The sequence below is a fragment of the Penaeus vannamei genome, chromosome 38, assembly GCF_042767895.1.
Source record: "Penaeus vannamei isolate JL-2024 chromosome 38, ASM4276789v1, whole genome shotgun sequence".
In the NCBI taxonomy this organism is placed as follows: Eukaryota; Metazoa; Arthropoda; class Malacostraca; order Decapoda; family Penaeidae; genus Penaeus; species Penaeus vannamei.
In genome coordinates, this window is record NC_091586.1 from 4,045,055 (window position 1) to 4,065,054 (window position 20,000).

At 36.6% G+C, this 20,000-nt stretch overlaps 2 protein-coding genes across 6 annotated transcripts in view; one reads left to right on the forward strand and one right to left on the reverse strand.

The window, feature by feature from the left end:
- beta-PheRS (phenylalanine--tRNA ligase beta subunit) overlaps positions 1 to 3,044 on the forward strand; it is a 10,941-nt gene extending 7,897 nt beyond the window's left edge. Inside the window, exons 5-10 of the mRNA XM_027361931.2 lie at positions 50 to 268; positions 497 to 693; positions 1,034 to 1,235; positions 1,760 to 1,927; positions 2,216 to 2,423; positions 2,590 to 3,044. Of these exons, the coding sequence (XP_027217732.2) occupies positions 50 to 268; positions 497 to 693; positions 1,034 to 1,235; positions 1,760 to 1,927; positions 2,216 to 2,423; positions 2,590 to 2,765 (1,170 nt within the window). The 3' untranslated portion in view covers positions 2,766 to 3,044. The remainder of the gene's footprint in view (positions 1 to 49; positions 269 to 496; positions 694 to 1,033; positions 1,236 to 1,759; positions 1,928 to 2,215; positions 2,424 to 2,589) is intronic.
- Positions 3,045 to 4,330: 1,286 nt separating this feature from the next.
- Positions 4,331 to 20,000, reverse strand: part of Nipped-A (Transcription-associated protein Nipped-A) — a 37,639-nt gene continuing 21,969 nt past the window's right edge. For 2 of the 5 annotated variants that reach the window (XM_027361926.2, XM_070115761.1), the window contains exons 14-38: positions 18,964 to 19,160; positions 16,196 to 16,312; positions 15,729 to 15,881; positions 14,825 to 15,118; positions 14,306 to 14,407; positions 14,015 to 14,163; positions 13,473 to 13,644; positions 13,028 to 13,195; positions 12,524 to 12,736; positions 12,021 to 12,239; positions 11,588 to 11,684; positions 11,250 to 11,458; positions 10,744 to 10,884; positions 10,366 to 10,480; positions 9,681 to 9,925; positions 9,211 to 9,385; positions 8,818 to 9,049; positions 8,206 to 8,299; positions 7,658 to 7,873; positions 7,220 to 7,408; positions 6,729 to 6,872; positions 6,298 to 6,439; positions 5,578 to 5,771; positions 5,046 to 5,213; positions 4,331 to 4,872 (exon numbers count right to left, since the gene is read on the reverse strand). In XM_027361926.2, coding sequence (XP_027217727.2) covers positions 4,795 to 4,872; positions 5,046 to 5,213; positions 5,578 to 5,771; positions 6,298 to 6,439; positions 6,729 to 6,872; positions 7,220 to 7,408; positions 7,658 to 7,873; positions 8,206 to 8,299; positions 8,818 to 9,049; positions 9,211 to 9,385; positions 9,681 to 9,925; positions 10,366 to 10,480; positions 10,744 to 10,884; positions 11,250 to 11,458; positions 11,588 to 11,684; positions 12,021 to 12,239; positions 12,524 to 12,736; positions 13,028 to 13,195; positions 13,473 to 13,644; positions 14,015 to 14,163; positions 14,306 to 14,407; positions 14,825 to 15,118; positions 15,729 to 15,881; positions 16,196 to 16,312; positions 18,964 to 19,160 — 4,223 coding nt within the window. In that variant the 3' untranslated portion in view covers positions 4,331 to 4,794. The remainder of the gene's footprint in view (positions 4,873 to 5,045; positions 5,214 to 5,577; positions 5,772 to 6,297; positions 6,440 to 6,728; positions 6,873 to 7,219; positions 7,409 to 7,657; positions 7,874 to 8,205; positions 8,300 to 8,817; positions 9,050 to 9,210; positions 9,386 to 9,680; positions 9,926 to 10,365; positions 10,481 to 10,743; positions 10,885 to 11,249; positions 11,459 to 11,587; positions 11,685 to 12,020; positions 12,240 to 12,523; positions 12,737 to 13,027; positions 13,196 to 13,472; positions 13,645 to 14,014; positions 14,164 to 14,305; positions 14,408 to 14,824; positions 15,119 to 15,728; positions 15,882 to 16,195; positions 16,313 to 18,963; positions 19,161 to 20,000) is intronic. The other 3 variants (XM_027361930.2, XM_027361928.2, XM_027361927.2) reach the window with 3 other exon arrangements.

Sequence of the window (20,000 nt, forward strand, 5' to 3'; positions counted from 1 at the left end):
AACACCTAGGTGGAGTAAATACAATATAACAAAAGTATTCTGTTTACAGGACAAACCTGTGTACCCAGTGATTACAGACCAGAAGGGTGTGGTGCTCTCCCTCCCCCCCATCATCAATGGCAACCATAGCAAGATCACCCTGAAGACTCGCAATGTCTTCATCGAGTGCACTGCCACAGACAAACACAAGGCACAGATTGTGCTGGATACGCTTGTGTGCATGTTCTCTGGTTACTGTGATCAGCCATTCACTGCTGAGCCTGTGGAGGTATTTTTTTATTATACAGTATTGTAATATGTATCTGTATTTATTGAAAAGATAGGTATTGATGATGATTGAATTTTAAAAGATAATATCTCTTTACCAGTGCTTCTTTTTAAAACTTCTATAATATAGGAAAGTATGTTCAAGTTTAGAGTAATGTGTAGGTTTGATGAGAGTTAGCAATTTGATACTTGGAGCAATGAAATTTATATGTACCTCCTTTTGTACTAGGTGGAATACCCTAGTGGTGAGAAGTTGCAGTACCCAGCCCTGCGCTATGTCCAGCAAGAGGCTTCTGTGGACTACTGTAACAAATTGGCAGGAGTGGAAGAAAGTGCTGAAAGCATGTGTAAGCTTCTGACTTCCATGAGCCTCAATGCAAAGCCTAATGGGGAAGGAAAGATCGTGGTCGATGTTCCTCCTACAAGGCAAGTTCCTCGCAAGAGAAGTTTGCAGGGTCTTAATTCATCCCATGTTAATAGATTTGTATTTACAAATATGTTCAGTGTGTTAGTTATTTGCTTTTTTTTCACTGGAAAACCTAGTCAGTGAACCCACTGACACTGGATTGTCTATAGAATTTGATGGAAGGTAGTTCAAGGGATGCAAGCATTTTATACTACAGCATGTTCAGTATGTAATTTCATTATAGACTGCAGTAAAATGATACAATAGTTAGCAGGCCTTCTTTCATCTGATTTATCATGTTTTGCATCCATCTTGTGATTGTCTTATATATTTTTTTAAATATGCTTGTTTTTAACACAGGTATGATGTTCTACATGAGTGTGACATAGCAGAGGACTTTGCCGTGGCTTACGGATTTGATAAGCTGGCAGCCGACTTACGAATGCCTCCAACGAACACCATAGGCCAGGAATTTGAGTTGAACTACCTTAGTGACAAGCTAAGACTTCTTCTGTCCCAAAATAACTACACTGAAGCTGCCACTTTCTCTCTCTGCTCTAAGGTGACTTATGTTCTTCGTGATCCTTTCAGACTAGAGTTACCATAGCAATATCTTTTAAAGTCTCTCAATCTTTGTCTTTGTGAAAAAGGTATAAATGAATGTCACAATGAACCTTTTTGTCTTTGTCTGCTTGTGTAGGTGTTTTTCTATTGTCTTCATCTATTCCAATCCCACCTTTCTTTTTCTTTTGTTTTTCTCTCTCTCTCATTTAAAATTGTGTATTAGACAGTTATATATCACTTGAAAGTTTAGAGAAATAGCTCGCAGCATTTATAAGATCAGCCACCCTTTTACTGCGATAAATCTAGCTCAATACCCAAAGTTACAAGAGCTTAGTAAAATTAAATTGTTAAAAAGCATAATTATTACTGCTGAAAAATTTAATTCAGAATTTTTTTTTGGTATTGTAAAAAAAACAAATCTTGTTATATTGCTCCTCAATTAAGAACTGTTAACAAAAAGCAATAACATAGCATTTTATGTTCCTTCAGTAATATAACAAGAACTTTTTTGTTTTCTTTCAGGCTGATATGGGAGAGAGGATGAGAGTCAGCCTTGAAGATAAGCCATGGGTGAGAGTTGGCAACCCAAAGACAGCTGAGTGTGAAGCAGTTCGCATCAACCTCTTGCCAGGAATTTTGAAAACCATTGCAGCTAATAAGCATGTTGCCTTACCCATTAGACTGTTTGAGGTAAGTTTGAATTTGATTTATAGTTATATATATATTTTCACTTGTACATGTAATTTTAGGTGTTATAGGATCTGTTGTGCTGAAATAATCTCTCTCTACCTTTGTCATTGTTGGCATTTTTAATGCAATAAGCAAGCACAAAAGATTAAATACAGTTGCCTCACTGATAATTCATAGTTATAATTAAAGAGAATCTCAGTAATATGCCTCAAGAATTATCCATCATTAATTTGCATCAGTGAATGTGTTTCATCTTATGCTTCATGATTAATCTTTCCTTGCCACCAGGTGTCTGACATTGTACTTCGCAACAAATGCGCGGCAACAACCAGGGGAACTGGCGCTCGAAACCACCGTTTCCTCTGTGCAGTAAACTATAATGTCAGAGGAGGAATGGAGGTAATACAGGGTCTTCTTGACAATATTATGATCGCTCTGAAAGTCCCATTTGCTGATCAGGACAATGCTCGAGGATACACGTTAGAGGGCAAAGACTGTAAGTACTGTTCTCTCTCTCTCTCTCTCACTAAATAACTTTTTCCGTAAGCTGGCCTATAGTGTTTCCATTACATTCAGATGAAGAGATACACATGAATGCGTATTTTCATAAGAGATCTGCAACATTGTTATTCTTAACCATCTTCCTTATTTCCCCCAAACAGATCCTAGTTACTTCCCAGGGTTCTGTGGTGACGTTTTGATTAATGGCGTGGTTGTTGGCCAGATAGGACTTGTCCATCCAGAGGTCATTACCAACTTCAACCTCAACAACCCAGCTGCTGCTCTGGAGCTTAACCTTGAGAAAGTTCTTGAAGTCACAAACTTTGGACATTGTTAACCCCAGTTGACCGTGGTATTAAAGAAAATTTGGGAATTGTACTACCTATATTTAATGCCTTACAACCAAATAAGTGATATCCCTATCTTTTTGAACTACATGAATATATAAATTTCATTGTTATTTAAGCTAGATGTCTATATATATGCTACTTCTGTTTTCCATGTGCCAGATGAGTCTTGAGATGTATGTTCATTTAATGTTCGTATTATCTGTGGGAAATTGTACTTACTGTGTACAAGGTCAAGCCTCTTTGGAATAAATATCCATAGGACAATTTCTAGGTTGTATTATTTGAATTTCCTCTTTAGTAGCAGCTCCTTTAAAAGGTTTCAGAGTAATAATAATAAAATAATAAACAAATTATCATACAAATATCTGGCACAAGACATTTGACAAATGCTTGAGTTGTATTCACCAGCGCGTAAGAACTATTTTGTTAAAATATATCGATAGTTGCAGCACAAAGTTCCTCCCCAAAAAAGAAATAATAGTAATAATAATAAATAATTATTTACTTTCAGTAATACTTTACTCTGATAAAGTTCAGACCATATTGTTTAGGTTAGAAAAAGGGCAATTAGATAGTGAAAACCAAGTAACTGATGTAGTGCATAATTTCAACCATTGCCAGTTTGAGAGGAAAACAATAAATAGAAACACTAACAGATACTTAAATCCTACAAACACCCAATTTAGTGCTGAAGTTCTATGATGCTTGTTGAGATGTTTGTAAAAGAATTGGTGCCCAAAAAAAGATTGATTAAAAAAAAGATGACTAAAAGAATGAAAAATACCATTGAGAAGCAAGAGCAAAATAAGAAAAATAAATATAAAAACTGATCATGACAGAATTAATTGGATTAAATCAGATACATGAACTGGGAAATATAAAAAAACATATATGGGTAACTTTTAAAAAAAGCTGAAAAAATAATGCAGATTAAGTATTTTTATTCCTATGCCAACAAACCCCCTAAATCCCAAGCCCGTTGCTGCCGTGGGGGGCTTAGGAGATGAGAACTGAAGCCCAATGTAGGGCCTCAGCCCTCACCTCAACTAATTTTGCAGGGTCTTTGCTTTTCCACCTTTCTTATTCCTTCTCTTCATCATCACCTTCTGTCTACATCCTAAAGTGTGAAAGTCGTGCTGAAAGGATGAAAGGCTTGTTTTATGTCAGTCCTGAACAGCCTTCATACTCCATTTGCTATTCCCTGTTTAGCTTTTTCACTACCATACTAACCTACAGCACTCTACAACCTTTGACATCTAACGGATGAACCATTTCCATCCCTCATCAGTTTAGTTCCTAGCTCCTGAAAATAGAGTGGTGGTCATCCAGAATGACCCCGTTATCTTGGTAAAACTATTAACAACCAAATTATTTTCTTGAATGCTCAACACTCCAAACATGGATTCTTGAATGTTCTCACATGATTTCAGTTGTGCTACACCAAGTCTATTCTTTCAGTATACAAATTCATCAAAATCGAAATAATCATGTCCACCAATATAACTTCCAAGTTCCACCTCTTCCATGGATATTTCAGGGTAGTAATACAACAATACTATATTTGGAAATTTATATATAATCTATGTATAAAACTACTTGTATAAAACAATGATCACATGAGATTTTGAAACATGAAATGATAACTGCCACAGCAAAGTGTCACACATATGTGAATTAGCTTAAATGAAGAGAGCGGACATGATGAACAATGCTGACAGGACATGTAAGATGATTTCTACATACTGGAATAAATAAATATGTGGAGTAATATCTTTCCATTTCAACATACGAAGTTGGTGATGTCTATTATTATCTATGACAGTAAGAGTTAATTCATGACATCATTACACCAAGGGCATTACTGTCAATGCATGTATTCACTATGTAATATGTACAAAGTCCCTGTTTCTCCTGTACACAATATCCACCTAAACATTAGGTGCTGATCTGAATTTGCCCTTCTAGTGGCAAATGAAAAATTTAATTTATTAAAATCCCTAACTCTCCCCTCACAACCTACAGCCATGGATGCCAAGCTGGATCCATGCGGCACAAGTTGTCCACGCAGTTCACAGCACGCACCAGTTGTGTCACCTGTAAAGAAGCAAAGCATTAAAATAAGGAAGGCACATACACACCACCTCACATATCTATAAAATGACTATGGAATGTATTACAAGAAGGAAGGCAATCACATTACCAAATCTATATTCAAAATATCTAAATTATCCATTATGAAAAAGTGAGAGTACAAAAGGAAAACCAACCTTGCTGTCAGCCCCATCACTGGATGCCAGAGACTGTATGCGAGTGGTTATGGCAGTGACGGCTTTGTTGACGCGAGTAATGAGGGCTTCCCCTTCCATTGGTCCCGTGCCTTGAGAGCCCTCTACGCTGGCCCCCTCCTGCCGCTGGTGCCGGAAAATGGAAGAGAACTGCTCTCAATGAAGTGATAGTCCTTGCCATGACTAGACATGATGAATGATTTAGGAGACTTGAATTTGTATGAAAAATTATTCAGTATCTGAGGAAAATCTTGTTGGCATATCTGACTGACTGCAGAAAAAGATGTCAACAATATGTTGCTTTAATAATATATCTTAAACAATATAAGTTAAGGAATAAAATGTTACTTTTGTCCTACTACTATAAATTGTAAATGTCCTTTACCCATATTTTATTCTACAAACAATATTGTATAAAAAAATAAAAAAATCAATTTCTTAATTTTTCTGAGAACATTTTTATTCCCCATTCCATACAAATAAAGTCTCCTTCCTTCAAATATCTATAACTTACCTTGTGCCATGAGATGATTTCATCCCTCATAATTGCTCTAAGGAATGCATTAACCTTGAAAGAGGGAGTGGCCAGACACCTTGCCGTGGCCACCATGCAGGCTGTGAAAGGACCCGAGACACCAATGCTGGTCACCAGCTCTGCCAGATTTGGAGTCAGTCTGAACGGCACGGGCCGATTCCCATCCAGTTCACCTGGAATTGCAAATTTGTTCCATTGGAAATATGTATGAAAGTACTAGCTCACTCACTCACAAATTCTGATCAAATTTTCATCAGAAACAAATTTCTGATGAAGATTGAATCATAACCAATAAAATGTATCTTTTGTGCTGTGAAGTTAGCTTATCCATTCTCATTCATATATTTTTACACTCACTCTCACAATCCCTCTTGCACAGTCAAGTCAATAAATCAATCACTAAATCAGTCAATCAAACCCTATCAATCAATCATGTACGCTCAATCTATCAACAATCAACCACACATACAACTGATTATGCACAATCATCCATCATGCCAAATGAATTTGCAAAACCAATCACAGAAAAAAACATCAATTATGACTAAACTGATTCAGTGAAATACTAAAATGAGTAAACATAATAAAAAATACTTCTATAATAAAACAACATACAAAAGACATTCCTTTCAATAATCAAGAGTGAGAAGTTTCCAAGACTTGTCGCTCCTTTACCAGTAGTAGTAAAATTTGACATACCTTTGGCATCATCAATGTTGAATTTAAAGTAGGCAACATTGATAAGCCCTGAGTCTTGGTGAATGTACATCATATCAGGATACAACTTGGTCAGGTGCAGCAGGTATTCCATAAGCCCAATTAGTGCTAGCTGGATTGTGAGCTGAAAGAAAAGAGTTAAAGTGAAAAAGTGAGTCAATATGTCCAAAGTGTAACACTTCCATTAGGTGAAGGATTGTGATTAAACATAGCCTTGCATGCAAAGAAAAACACAATACCGTGTTGATAAAATGGAACAAAAACCCACAATGCACAAACTAGATTTATTGATGAAAGTGAGACAACAGTTTCGGAATCATCCTCGATTCCAAACATAGCCTTATCACTTTTTTTTTAACTAGTATATTCCCAAGAATATTCCCCAAGCAAAAAATCAGTTGTTGCAAACTTACAATCTTTCTAAACGTCCAGTAGTGCGTGGGGTTTGGATAAGTAGTGAGGGCCCAGTCTCTCAGCATCGACCTGGGCACCATAGCGTTCTGGACTTCCTTCACTATTTCTCGTAGCACTTGATGAGAAGCCTGTGAACCTCGTGCCTGTTAACAGCAAATAATGTGTGCTTAATGGTATCATTACTGATATAAACTAGAAGCTACTACTGATAGGAAATACTGCAAATTTAAATATATAAAATGATTTTGAATATGTATGGAGGAAGTAAGGTTAACCAAGACTTTCTGCTCATCTTACAGACTCTGACAGAATGAATATTATGATGTATGAAATTGTGTATCATGAATATGCCATGAGATAGCTTTAAAACTCCAAATACCAAAATATGCTAAATTCCTCTTTCATTTAGACAATACTTGGTCTTAAATGACACCTGATAATGAACAGCCCATCTTTGATAAAAGCTGCTAATCTGGAAAACATGGCCTACCTGCACAGAAGCTAGCCTCTCATAATATCTTGTAACAGGTGTGTCTGGCTCCAGCTGCCTCTTCGCACACCGCAACTTGTATATGTCAAGGAGTGAAAGAGAAGACACATTGTCCTCCACCAGTCTCATCTGTGGCGACACAGCCACCACACGACTGATGCTTAGGTTGACTAGTCTGCGACTCGTCTCCTATTTGAGGTAAAGTTTGAAGTAAGAATTACACCAAAGCAGGAAACTATAACTGACACTGTTATATTATTAGAATAAAGTATAATTTAACCAGATAATATTAGAATAAGATATAAATTAACCACAGTCCATCAATTTCATAACTTGCTATGTATTTATCATCCTTCTATAACAGAAAACAATCTAATGGTATAATCACATGCATCACTCACTGTAGATAACATATTTTCAACAAAAGCTACACCTTACCTTCTGTTTGGCAAAGAAGTGATTTAGCATCCTTAGTAGCTGCAAGACACGTTCTTCTCGACGTGCATCACTAAGCGAGTAATCATTAACTACAAGATAGGGATAAACTCTGCCATTGTGACCACGAATATGGAGCCTTCTGGCTGCAGAACCGTGCTTCTGCACTATATCCACTCTGGGCATGAATCTTGCTATCCGGATGTAGTAGTGTGCATGCTGTAAGAAATTGTAACACCCTCATTTAGTCTACAGAAATAACTGTGCAAAGATAATATAGATGAACTTCCCAAGCATCAGCTCTTATCAGCAAAACATCATTGGGAGCTCTACCTGTCTTCTTTTTTTTCTTCTGTAACAGAAGTTGCAAATATGCAATAGACGAGGGAGCTCACCTACACGTCAATTTTTATAATCATCTGCTTGATTATTGTACAACTATCTAGTTTCAATATAATGTATCTTACATGTTTCATAAAAAGTATTTGTTTTTCCAAAACTAATATAATGCCCACATAAAACAAAACAAAATAATCCAAGCATATACATACCTTTGGCAATAAGAACTCTCCTGGTAATTCAACCTCTGCTGTTTGGAGACTGAAATTGCTCAAATAACGACACTTTTCTTCAATCAGGAACCACCTGTAACAGGGAAAGTTGTTACCATCAAGTACACACTTTATTCATCTGTAAACCAACTGGAAATGAAGACTTTCTTCTAACTAATCAAGTGACTTACATAAAGCCTCAGGTATTTTCTAACAATAATGGCAAATACTCTAAACTTTACTATCACAGCACCAAATTCTAGGTTTTATTTTCCTATAAAATGAACACGTAAATCATATTATTCATAGCATAGTGCATTCATAATCCAATATAATGACTGAATATATATACAATATGAGCAACCACTCTTATGCATTAACAAAACTCAATATCACTTTTCTTATTACTATCTTTTCTTCTACTTCATATATCTAAGAAAAGTTACCTTTTCTGATTCTTGACTTTCATCTTGTTATTCAACTCAAAAATAAAATAATCATTCCTCCTAAAAGCAGAAATTTATTTTTCCTTTGTCCAGTATCTGCAAAACCCAAATCTACATTCATTCAAGCATCACAGACCCTCTTTTCTCCAGCCACACCATGACTCACTTGGGCAGCAGCTTCACCCTGGCCTCCAAAATCTTGATCCATTTCTTGAGCTTGTGTATAAGGTTGTGCAATTTCATGGAGCCCAGCTGTGAAAAGTCAAAGTCGGTGGTGAACTGGCCTTTCATCTTGTGGAACACAGGGTCTTGGACAGTTGCCTGGGCACGCCTGGCCAGGGACTCAGACGCTGCACTGCCATATTGTCCTCCACCACTCACTGAGCTGCTGATATTTTCTGCAAAATTCATGGAACTGGTGAGACCTCCTTGGTAAACTGATTGGCTAAGAAATGAAATTATGCAAAATCCTCTTCAAACCCCCCACCTACATTAGAACTATTGGTTGCAAAAACAAAGAACTTTAATCTAACTAATACGTGAATTTTTCTCTACATACCAATACCAATTCCGAATGTTGAAACAAGTTTCTTCACAAAAGAGAGGGTATGTGGTGTAATATTGGCCTCTGAGACAGCCGCTGAATTTTCAAAAGCAACTGCGTAACATTTTGCAAGTGCTTGGCGGAGTTGTCGTAACACTACCTCATCCCAGTATTCTCGGAAACATACCATCTGAAAAATTAAATATTCTTAGTAACATTTTTAACTTAAATAAACATAAAATGTATAGCATGTACATTATATGATAACCATCAGAAATGTATACTTTTTGACTACTGCAAAGCTTGTAATCAAAGTTAATATTTACTTGGTTAATATAAGAAATATATTTATATTCTTACTGTTTTTACTCAAATACATAGATGATCACAATAGAGGAAAAAAATAAACTAATCTTTGACTGAGTTACTCCTGAAAACTACAGGTAGAGAAAAATCTTAATATCAGGATATACCAGTCCCCTCACCTGATCCACAATGCCCTCTAGAGAAGCCAGGACCGTTGGATGGAGTTCCTTCTGCATGTGCATGATGCGTGAACACCTCCACATTGGCTCTGTTGCCTTGATGGATCCAGCAGTTTCAGTGGCCTGCTGCTGCCCACTTTGCTGTCCCTGCTGTGCTTGCTGCTGTGTGGATGCCTGGCCTTGTCCTTGTTGTTGTGCCTGGTTGCCTTGCTGGGCCTTCTGTGCAGTCGCAGCTGAGGGATCCACTAAGAGCAAGTGAATAATTTTGTTAGTGTATCATTCATTCTATCTACACATACACTATCACGAACAAGATCTCTTTGTCTTTAAAATGTAGTGCTTTCAGGCACAAGATGCCCTTCTCCAAATAGCAGTTTCATATACAGCTGATGTCTAACATCAAACTTCATGCAGATTTGAAACCAGCAGTCTCAAGATTTGAATGCAACTATAAACCTATCTACTTCTGGACATATCCACAAATACTCCTTTGGATCTAATAATCAACCACATTTTTGTACATACTTATAACAGACACAACAAAATAAAATCTAATTGTCAAAAAAATTCTAATCTTAAGATTATTTACAGAATCTTTCCATCAAAAGAAAATATGCTCTGTATTCCAGTCATTAAAGCATCAATCTAAGTACCATGACAATAATCTGTAACAGGCCAAACTTACCACTTTTGATACGCCCTCGCTGTTCAATCTTGAGCGTAAGGTAGAGAGTTCGAATGGGGAAGTACACCGCCTGTGGGAACATCCTACCCACTTGGTTCAGGAGGTTGATGATCACCTGCACAACACAAAAGCGTGTCTATACTCACATATCTTACAAAATGTTATATACCATTATCTTTTTTTAAAGCCTGCATATACTCATGTGCACACACAGTCAAAATAAAAGATATGATCACTTCCCACTTTCTAAGAAGAAAATTAAAGATGCACAGAGAAAAAATTATAAGAAAAAAAAAAAGATAAATAAAAATAAATAAATAAATGAAAATTTTAAAAGTGATAAATCAAGAGCAACAAAAGAAATCAAGTCCACCATACCTTGCCCTCGGGTCGCACTAGGCAGGTGAGGAGCTGTGGTATCCATGGTAACCACTGTATGGGAGGAACCCCAATGCAATAGCGATCAACAGCATCACTTAGACTTCCTGCCTCATCGTCATAGCTCAGCAGCCACAACACCTGAAACGAGTGATGGGCAAATTGAAGAATGGCATAGTCATTTATGGTTTATCCAATCACTAACTCACCAACCTATCTAATTTGGTACATCATTTTTCTACTCAACAATCAAGCTATCCCTGTCTTGTTCTAATATGCAGAAGAGATGGATGGAGTAAGAGAAGAGTAAGAACATGAAAAGGAGACAGACAGAGACAGATAGAAAGGAGACCAACAGAGAGACAAGATAGAGAGAGGAAGAGCAGAGAGACAATGAGAGATAGAGAAAAGAGAAAAAACAGAGAAGAGAGAAGAGAAAAGGAGAAATATTAAACAAAAGAAACACTACCACACACAACAAACTCTCCACAGCCTTCCCCTACTACCTTGGCAAGATATTTCCTAGACTTCGACTCATTCTGGTGCCGTGATGCATGTAGGTAACAAGTGATGGCGGAGACCCCAAGGTTGATGTGAGTGGGGTCCCGCGTGAAGAGGGCCTCCAAGTAATCCCCCCAGAGAGCCCAGGCTTTGACAAGGGTGTCATGTAGCTGTACTGCTGCACTCAGGGCTTTGTTTGCTTCTTCACTTCGACCTGAAAACAAAATTAAGTTAATATTCTAAAATTAGTTTATTCTTTAAAAAGATCTTACATTTCATGTTTTCAAAATTCCTTGTCACCAAATATCCTTCAGACATTAAAAGACTATGTACACAAACTTACCCAGCTGTGCCAAAAACATGCCCTTCAGAGCATAGAATTCTGCTGTCATGTCTTTATTGAAGAACTTTAGGTTGGTTGATTCAATCACTTCCAGACCCTAGCAAATAGACAAAAAGCATGTGTGTAAATTTTAACATCATATACACATCATCTATGCAAAGGAATTTGGATCTTTTTGTTATAAAAAATATGAATATATAAACATGTAAATGCATTCATTTTAACATACACAGTATAGACATGCACCCCTCTCCCCTATATGCCCACCAACCTACACCCACTTTAAAACATCCATAAATGAAAATGATCAATCTACCTTTTACATGTACACAGATATTTATCACTCAAAATCTTCCAAAGACAGCTACAAAAAGGAAAACAGCAAAAGACAAACTGTCAAGAACAAGGGTCTGAGAAGACCTGTGGCACTGACCCCTTGCAGCTCGTTTTTCCCCATTCCCGTCGCAGTGGCCATCTGATGGTAGCACTTGACCTGCTGCCGGATCTTCTGGAAGCAGTCCACCACTGGCACCGAAGGGATTGTGTGGATCCGTGACAGTGACTCAAAGCACACATTACTTAGGTTGTGCTTCCGTGCAATCTTGCCGAAGTGGATGATTGCTTGCGCCGAGGCATGAACACCTAGCATGCTCTGAAAAAATGATCAAATACAAGTTGATGACAAAAAAGGATATGGTTGTTACAAAACATAAATCTATACCTGCATAATCAATTCAATGACATTCATTTTATATATATAAAAAATCTGTTATATACTAAAAGATAAATAAATAAATAAGCAACTGAGAGAAACAAACAATGAATAAATAAATTAACAAAGAGGAGGAATAATGACACTAGTAAAAAAAAAGAAAGAAAAAAAAGAGAATAACAAGACAAACAAAATATAAGAAACCTGGTAATACCAATACACACCTGATTTTCACTTGAGTCATTATAATGATTGACAATGAACTGATAATGATGCTGTCGCCAGGTGAAGATGTCTGACCAATGGGACAGGTCATCAGCAATGACTGGCAAACGATTGCGCCACGTCTTGACAATGGCCTTCATGTCATGGAGAGAATTTGCACGACCATGGACAAGGCCTTGGTGAATCTGGCAGGCCTCTTGCAGTTCCATTACCTGTGGTACCAGCGGAATATTAATTAGTGAAATTCACTTATGGAACGCAGGGCTGATTATTTAGAATTTTATATACAATCATACTTTTTTTGTCTTAAATTAAAACAACAGAATTAATGATGAATATTCATTGTTGTTTAACTGTTTACCAAAGATGGTGACACAATTGCTTTATCCCAAAGCAATATCAATATCAATACTTATCCCAATGCAATATCAATTCCCAAAACAGTAATACAACATTCAAAACAAAAGCTCATAATATCACACCAATGACATTGTTGTCATTACCTGTTGAGCAGCTTGCAGGTACGGTAAGTGGATGTGTGACACAATATGTGGAAGCCTCTTCCACTCCCTAATGCAGAGAACAGTTGCTGCCTCCACCAGCTTCTCTACCAGCTTGAGATGTTCTTCCTCTGGGTGGCAGATGGCCAGATAGCCTCGGTAAAGGTTAACCTGTTCAGGTAGATGAAAAGTTGTGAATTAACTCCTACACTGCATAATAATTTTTTGCTGCATCTTGTGGCTGAGGCTTTGTTGTGCCATCTATATATAAAGAAAATTCACAAAACAAAACAACACTAGACACTACATGTTCCCTTTTAATATTATGGTACAGGCCTAATTACAAATGCCTAATTTGTACAAGGGAAATAAAGGTGAATCTCAAAAATTAAATAGAGTAATTCAGAGAACAGCACTCAAATAAAATATGCTGTGTCTCATCACATACCTTCCAGGCTAGCTCCTTAGGGTACGACTGCTCCACATGAGCCAGTGCCTCTTTCATACGTGCCCAGTTGGGGACTCTCCAAGCACTCTCAAGGACCAGCAAAGCGTTCCCTGATGCTTCGCTGCTACCATACTCTTGCACTAAGTCCCACTGATTAAGCTCCTTTGCACATCTTCCAGAAAGAATCAGAAGCATTAATTAAATAAAAAAGGTCATTTCTAAAATATCAAAATATAAATACTAATTAATCTCCTCACCTTAGTTCCTTACAACTTTATAAAACCTTATCATCTCTTTAAAACTTGCTAATTCTATCCGTTTCTTATAAAATTCTTTAGCTCAATATTTCACACTTATGGCCTTTACTTTTACTTTTCTTTAATATTTCCATATCATTTTCAATATTTAAAATAATCCCTGTGCTTTTGTTTAATATTATTCAACAAGACTGTAAACTTCAGTCAAAAGTTCATGCTCTCTCCTTTTCTTTACATGTGATGTGCACTTCCCTATCCTTTAACATATGTAACATATCCATTTACCTTATCCATCGATCCTCCCAGAGCTTCATCTCGGACTGCAGCTTGACTGGAGCTGGTCTAACTGCCATGTCTGTTCGGGCCTTTGTCATGGCCAATTCATACGCGGCCTGCGCTTGCTCCAGGAACCCATGTTGCTCAAAGGTCACAGCCTATATGAAAGATACCTTTTCATCTAAACATCATGGTCTGTAATTATTCTTGCAAGAACATCAACTTTTACTTTGAATTCTTCAATAATACTTAATCCATAAAATCCAATATAATCAGAAGTCAGTTCACCCTCTCACTCACCAGTCTTGTCTCATGATAATGGGCTACTGTCTGCCACAGTCCAGCCCAAAGGTCCTCTTCTTTCAACAGGGAATACATTTCTGACAGGGAGTCTAGTATCTCCTGGAAAAAATATATTTATACTGATAAATAAATCCTGAACTTTCATAGTATGATGCTTTCCCTCAGTATCATAACACAAGAATGTCTGAAAATAAGCTGCAAGGCTACAGTAAGACCTCAGAATACATTTCAAATATTTCAATATATATTCTGGAGTCAGCACTATTAATCACATTATTTCCTTTACTTTTGCAAAAATATCAATGCCATGAAAAAATTGAGGAAAGGCAAATCAATACCACAAGAAAAATATATATCAATTCAATATAAAAATAATAAAAGCATGATCCGTTCTCTTGAACCCTTTTAAACCCACACAATCTAAACAGTGGTCTACCATACACTATTTCTGGTACATTTCTAGAATATGACCTAAAAACAGCAACCTAGTTTTACAGCCTAGCTCTGGATGCCCACCTGTTGGGGATTGGTGACAGGCTCCATGTCATAGGAGTCATACAGGTCCTTCTTAGTAGACCTGGGAGCAGTCATGGCACCCTGTTCCAAAGCCGCCTGCTCCAGGAGAAGGGTCATGCGGTGCCAAAGGTTGTGGCTCTTCCCCAGGTACTTCATAATGGCTGGTCTGATTGGCACTGGCGGTTGGCATTGTGCCAGGGCCTCTGTGAAGGTGTGGAGGGCTGAAGGATGGCAGTCTTTCTGGATGACATGTGATCCAGAACAGAGGAATGGAATCACTTCACTTGCAATGCCCTGAAATATCCAAGAAAAAAATTAGGAAATCCACCACCTTCATTGAATTCTTATGAGTAATATCAAATTCATATAATATATGAACAACTTATTCAATATATGGAAATAAAAGGCTAATAATGAAAAAAAAAATTATTCTAAATATCATTTTCGCCATATTGCCAGTTCTGTTGTATATCTCTTGGGCTTCTACAGTCATACATATCAAAAAATAAATAAATATCGGATTCACTGTCAAACCAACAACAATGAAAACATACCCCAGCACATTCTACACATACTGAAACTTATTAAATTTATGGAAAGCTAACTGTATAGCTCTTTTCTATCTGAATTGCAAATTCAATCTTCCAAAATATTCTAATAATTCATAATGCAGCACTTTATCAAAGTATGCCAATAAAAACAAACAAACCAATCAACAAGTAAATAAATAAACATATACATTAATACATAAAGAAATAGATACATACATAAAATTTCTTTAAAAGAACATACACCTCTAAAACAAGACCAAACATTAAAAGAGGAAAAATAATAAATACATGAACACAAATGCCATCTGAAATGAGCCCCTAACCTCAACTCCCCCAATGACAACTAAACTAACCTGTTGCTGTTTCTCGCTGAGGATCTTCCAAATGCGGGGGAAGAACTGCAGCCACACCCACTCGGCCAGGTTGGTGTCCATGTGGCAGAGCTGCGACACGGCTGACAGGAACTGCCACGTCGTCACCTCCTTGACACTCTCCATAAATTTGGACTGGAGGGGGAGGGGAATAGGTAGTGTCATTATGTGAACACAAAAGAAAACGATGCTAAAGATAAATGATCAAGGTTAGGCAAATACTAATGAATCTAAATATAATAAATTCTTATCTGTCAAAATTACATGAAAAGCAATTACATCAAAATAAAAGAGACTGGAACACAAAAAGATGTGATATTATCAGAAAGAATAAAATAAAATACCTCTGATGCTAACATATCATTCACCACCTACTGCAGATTATTAAGATAAAACAAGAGAGGAAGAGAAAATAAATCAGAGACAGATAACAAATCAACAATAGTTACCTGTCTTGACAACAACAGGTGCAAGTTGGCCCTAGGATTGGCCTGACTTTTAACATTTCCATCAATCGACTGAGCGCCGTCTGCAGGGACTGACGAGAGTTCGATGTCTATTTCATCCTGTATACATATATTCTAGATTAGGCATGGGATATACTGTGAAAAAAACCTTTGGAGCATATACTGAATCAGCTGACAGCATTCATAAATTTTTCTACAGAATATATATGATCTATACATTAATGTATAAATCACATATGATCTATACATTACAAACTTATCATAGCACTTCTTAAAGACCTCTTCCAGCCTTGCAGAGCCAATATACCAAATTCTAGATATTTACTAATTTTCTTCAATAATGCCACCTATAATAACTAATATTCTATCACAGTTTACTGTAAATGCATATCTGATACATTTAAATGCAATGATATACATACATATCCACATGTACACATGCACACACACACACATACATACACTTGAAATCTTTAAATGCAAGTGAAATTCCAGATTCTCTCTGGAATTCTCAAAGATTTGCAAATTCTGTCTTTAAAAAATTAATTAATATCAACATTATTAATATGAGCAACTTTATCAGTTCATCAGATCCTACATTGCATTAGCATCAGTATCTGAGTGGGCTTTCTTGTTACATTTTATGATGATGATCACTGAACCATTCAATCCATATAAAAAAATCAACAGGTATATTTTTTCAAATGCTATCAATTCAAGCTCCTTTTAAATCTATCATTAACACTGTCTCCTTGTGCAAAGTGAAGCCAGATTTCTATCACTCCTGCCAACAGTATTATCAATGTTGTTTCCAAAAGTTTACAAGTTTATACACAAATAGGATATTTGAAAAAGATTGTTAGATTGTTTACCGCTTCAAATATTAACCCGTTGGATCCAGTTGTGTCATGGTAATCACATGGCCGAAAATGTGGGCATTAGGTTAATTAAACAGCCACTTGGCTAGGTGTGCGGCGCATAGGCCAGGCACACACAAACACTCATGTGTGGTGACAAGACTTTGTGCCTCCCCTTTGCAATTTTTTATTTTTACCATTTTCCAATGTCCATATCTGTCTTTTGATTTGCTTTATAATGATGGTAATATACTATTTTCCTTGCACAGACTCCATATCATCTCTCTATGAAGTAAATAATTCAGTGCTTTTATTATTTGTCACATATCTTATCTTTTTTGTAATACTCAAGTTTCTGTATTACAACCTGTGCCACCAGTCACAGCAACCAGGAATACAATGCTGAGGATGGAAATACATCCTCCTGGCCTTCGCATCACCAAGCCCATTTTATCCCATGACGGTATATTCATGTCATCCAGACCTAAACCAAAATTTTATCATGACAGGATGGTCCCATTACCTGGATCCAAGGGGTTAGAATGGATTACCATGTGGATAAATCATGCCATGCTTTTACTTAGTGCTACATAAGCAAGATGCAAGTCTACTTTGAAGTGAATCAAGTTTTAACCCATTCACGCCGGTCTGTCCGCGCCCACCAGCCGCAGCCCGCTGCTGCGTTGGAGAGTGAGCCCCAATAAAGCATCACACTGGCGGGAAGCCCGGCAATGTTTATTTTTTCGGGTTTCTCATATATGGGACACCCGTCATTAATGGGTTAGGTGAAAGATGCTCCACTAACATATGATCTCTGCTTCCAATTCAAATTTACAGTAAATAATGAATATAAAGAACTGGTTGATCTATATTTTGAATATTCATGCAAGACTTCAGTACAACTAACTTCTCTTACACTATTCCTTAATGAATGAAATAAATCTTTCTACCATGCAAATAAAATCCATTATAAGTAAAACAATACAAAACTTACATAAAATACACAGGAAAAAAATTAGCTAAAATAAGCATGATCATATCCCATAAAAATATATATACATAAATATGCATATACAATCAATTATATATAAATACATATACATAAATATATATATATAAGTACATAATATATATATATATATATATATATATATATATATATATATATATATATATATATATACAAACACATACATATGTATGTATATATATATATACACATACATAAATATAACCACACACCTCGTCTACCATATCACAGCCTCATCTGAAGATAGTCATTTTTTTCAGATGATCAAATTTGTTAGAAGTTATAAAATCTGCTCAATCACAAGGCAGATTGTTAGACTTCCCCCTAAGGCATGCTTGGCACATTCATTCAACATATTGCAAATAACTATCCCAATCAGCATTTGTCATTTGACCCTCTTTTCAATCCAACATTCAAAACCACCAACCAGTCTTTCATTGATAAACTCTTGCTGGAATTCTTTAGAACACTGACATTCCGTCATAATACACAACAAAAATTCTTCAACTTTTTAACCTTTCAGTGAATGAGTACATTCTGTATTAATAAATGAGTTCATACCCATTCTCACACTCTTCTTTCTTCACATGTTATAATCTCCCCTCAACCTTAAACATCTTACAAAACTTGTCACTCAACATTACCTTCCAATGCAACCATAAAAAATAAATTTATCCCCTAAAATCCAACAAAATATAGTTAACATCATTCAACTACTCTGCCGTGTGCCCGGTTAGTAAGGTGACACTGCAACAGAAAAAAAAAGAAGCAGAATTACAAGTATCAAAATAAACCAATCCAAAAACTAATGAGCTTCTCCTTAAACTTCGGTCAGACAGGCATTCCTGATTTATACAACACACCTCAAGTGGCAGCGTGACAGACTGGGTTTTTACCTCCTTATCTACAGAGGAATCTAGGGCCTGATCTAGGTCTGATGCCTCCTCCTTTATGCTGGCAAAGACTGAGAAGTTGGCCCTCTCAGCTGCATCTGCCCAGTTAATCACAGCTGTTACACCTGGCAACAGCACCTGTTGTGACGAGTTCTGGATCTGAGTACCTGTAAGATGAATAAAAGTACAACAATCAGTAATGAAGAGCAATATCATTCCAATATCTTACAGTGTACAATGATGTTTGTAGTATACAAGATTTGTCCTAGTTGACCTGCCTTGAACCTTTCATTCCAATTCCTCAAAAAAAGTATCTTAGGATTCACAATAGACCTAGACAGAGTTGAAAGTCCAACATCTCATCAAGAGAAAACAGAATTGAGTGTGTTGCATTAGAGGTTAACAAGCCAATATTCTAATTATCAACTCACTCCCAACATGATCTCTGAACACTATACTAAGCCACATGCTGGCTAATGTATGGAGTCAGTTGCTTTAGGGAAAAATTAGTGCAGGGAACATAAAGCTACCTCACTCTCTATGATCTCTATGCATAACCAATTGTTTAGGTAAAGCATCTAAAAGGAAGCTTTCAGGGAACCAAGAATTAACAGAAACATATTTCTCATGAAAAGTCATAATTTTTTTGCAGATTCTACCTGATAATTAACCAAACCACTCTCAGACTTTTGAAAAACATACAAAACTGGATAAATATGATATCAATATTTATGGGTCTATATGCTCAGAAGGTGCTACCAACCATGTCCTAGGTGGTACTAACTGATATAACTGATATTTATGTATTCACAATACATCCCCAAGCCATTAAAAAATGTCCAATCAAACTGTGAATAACCAGTCTCTCTAGATGCAAAAGTAGACAAACAAAATCTGATTATTCATCTTATATTTTGTAAATACGAAATTGCCCTTCAATTTTTTTACAATCGGACTTGGAATCTTTTCTGTCATTCCCAACAAGAAAAACTGCTACAATGTTCAGA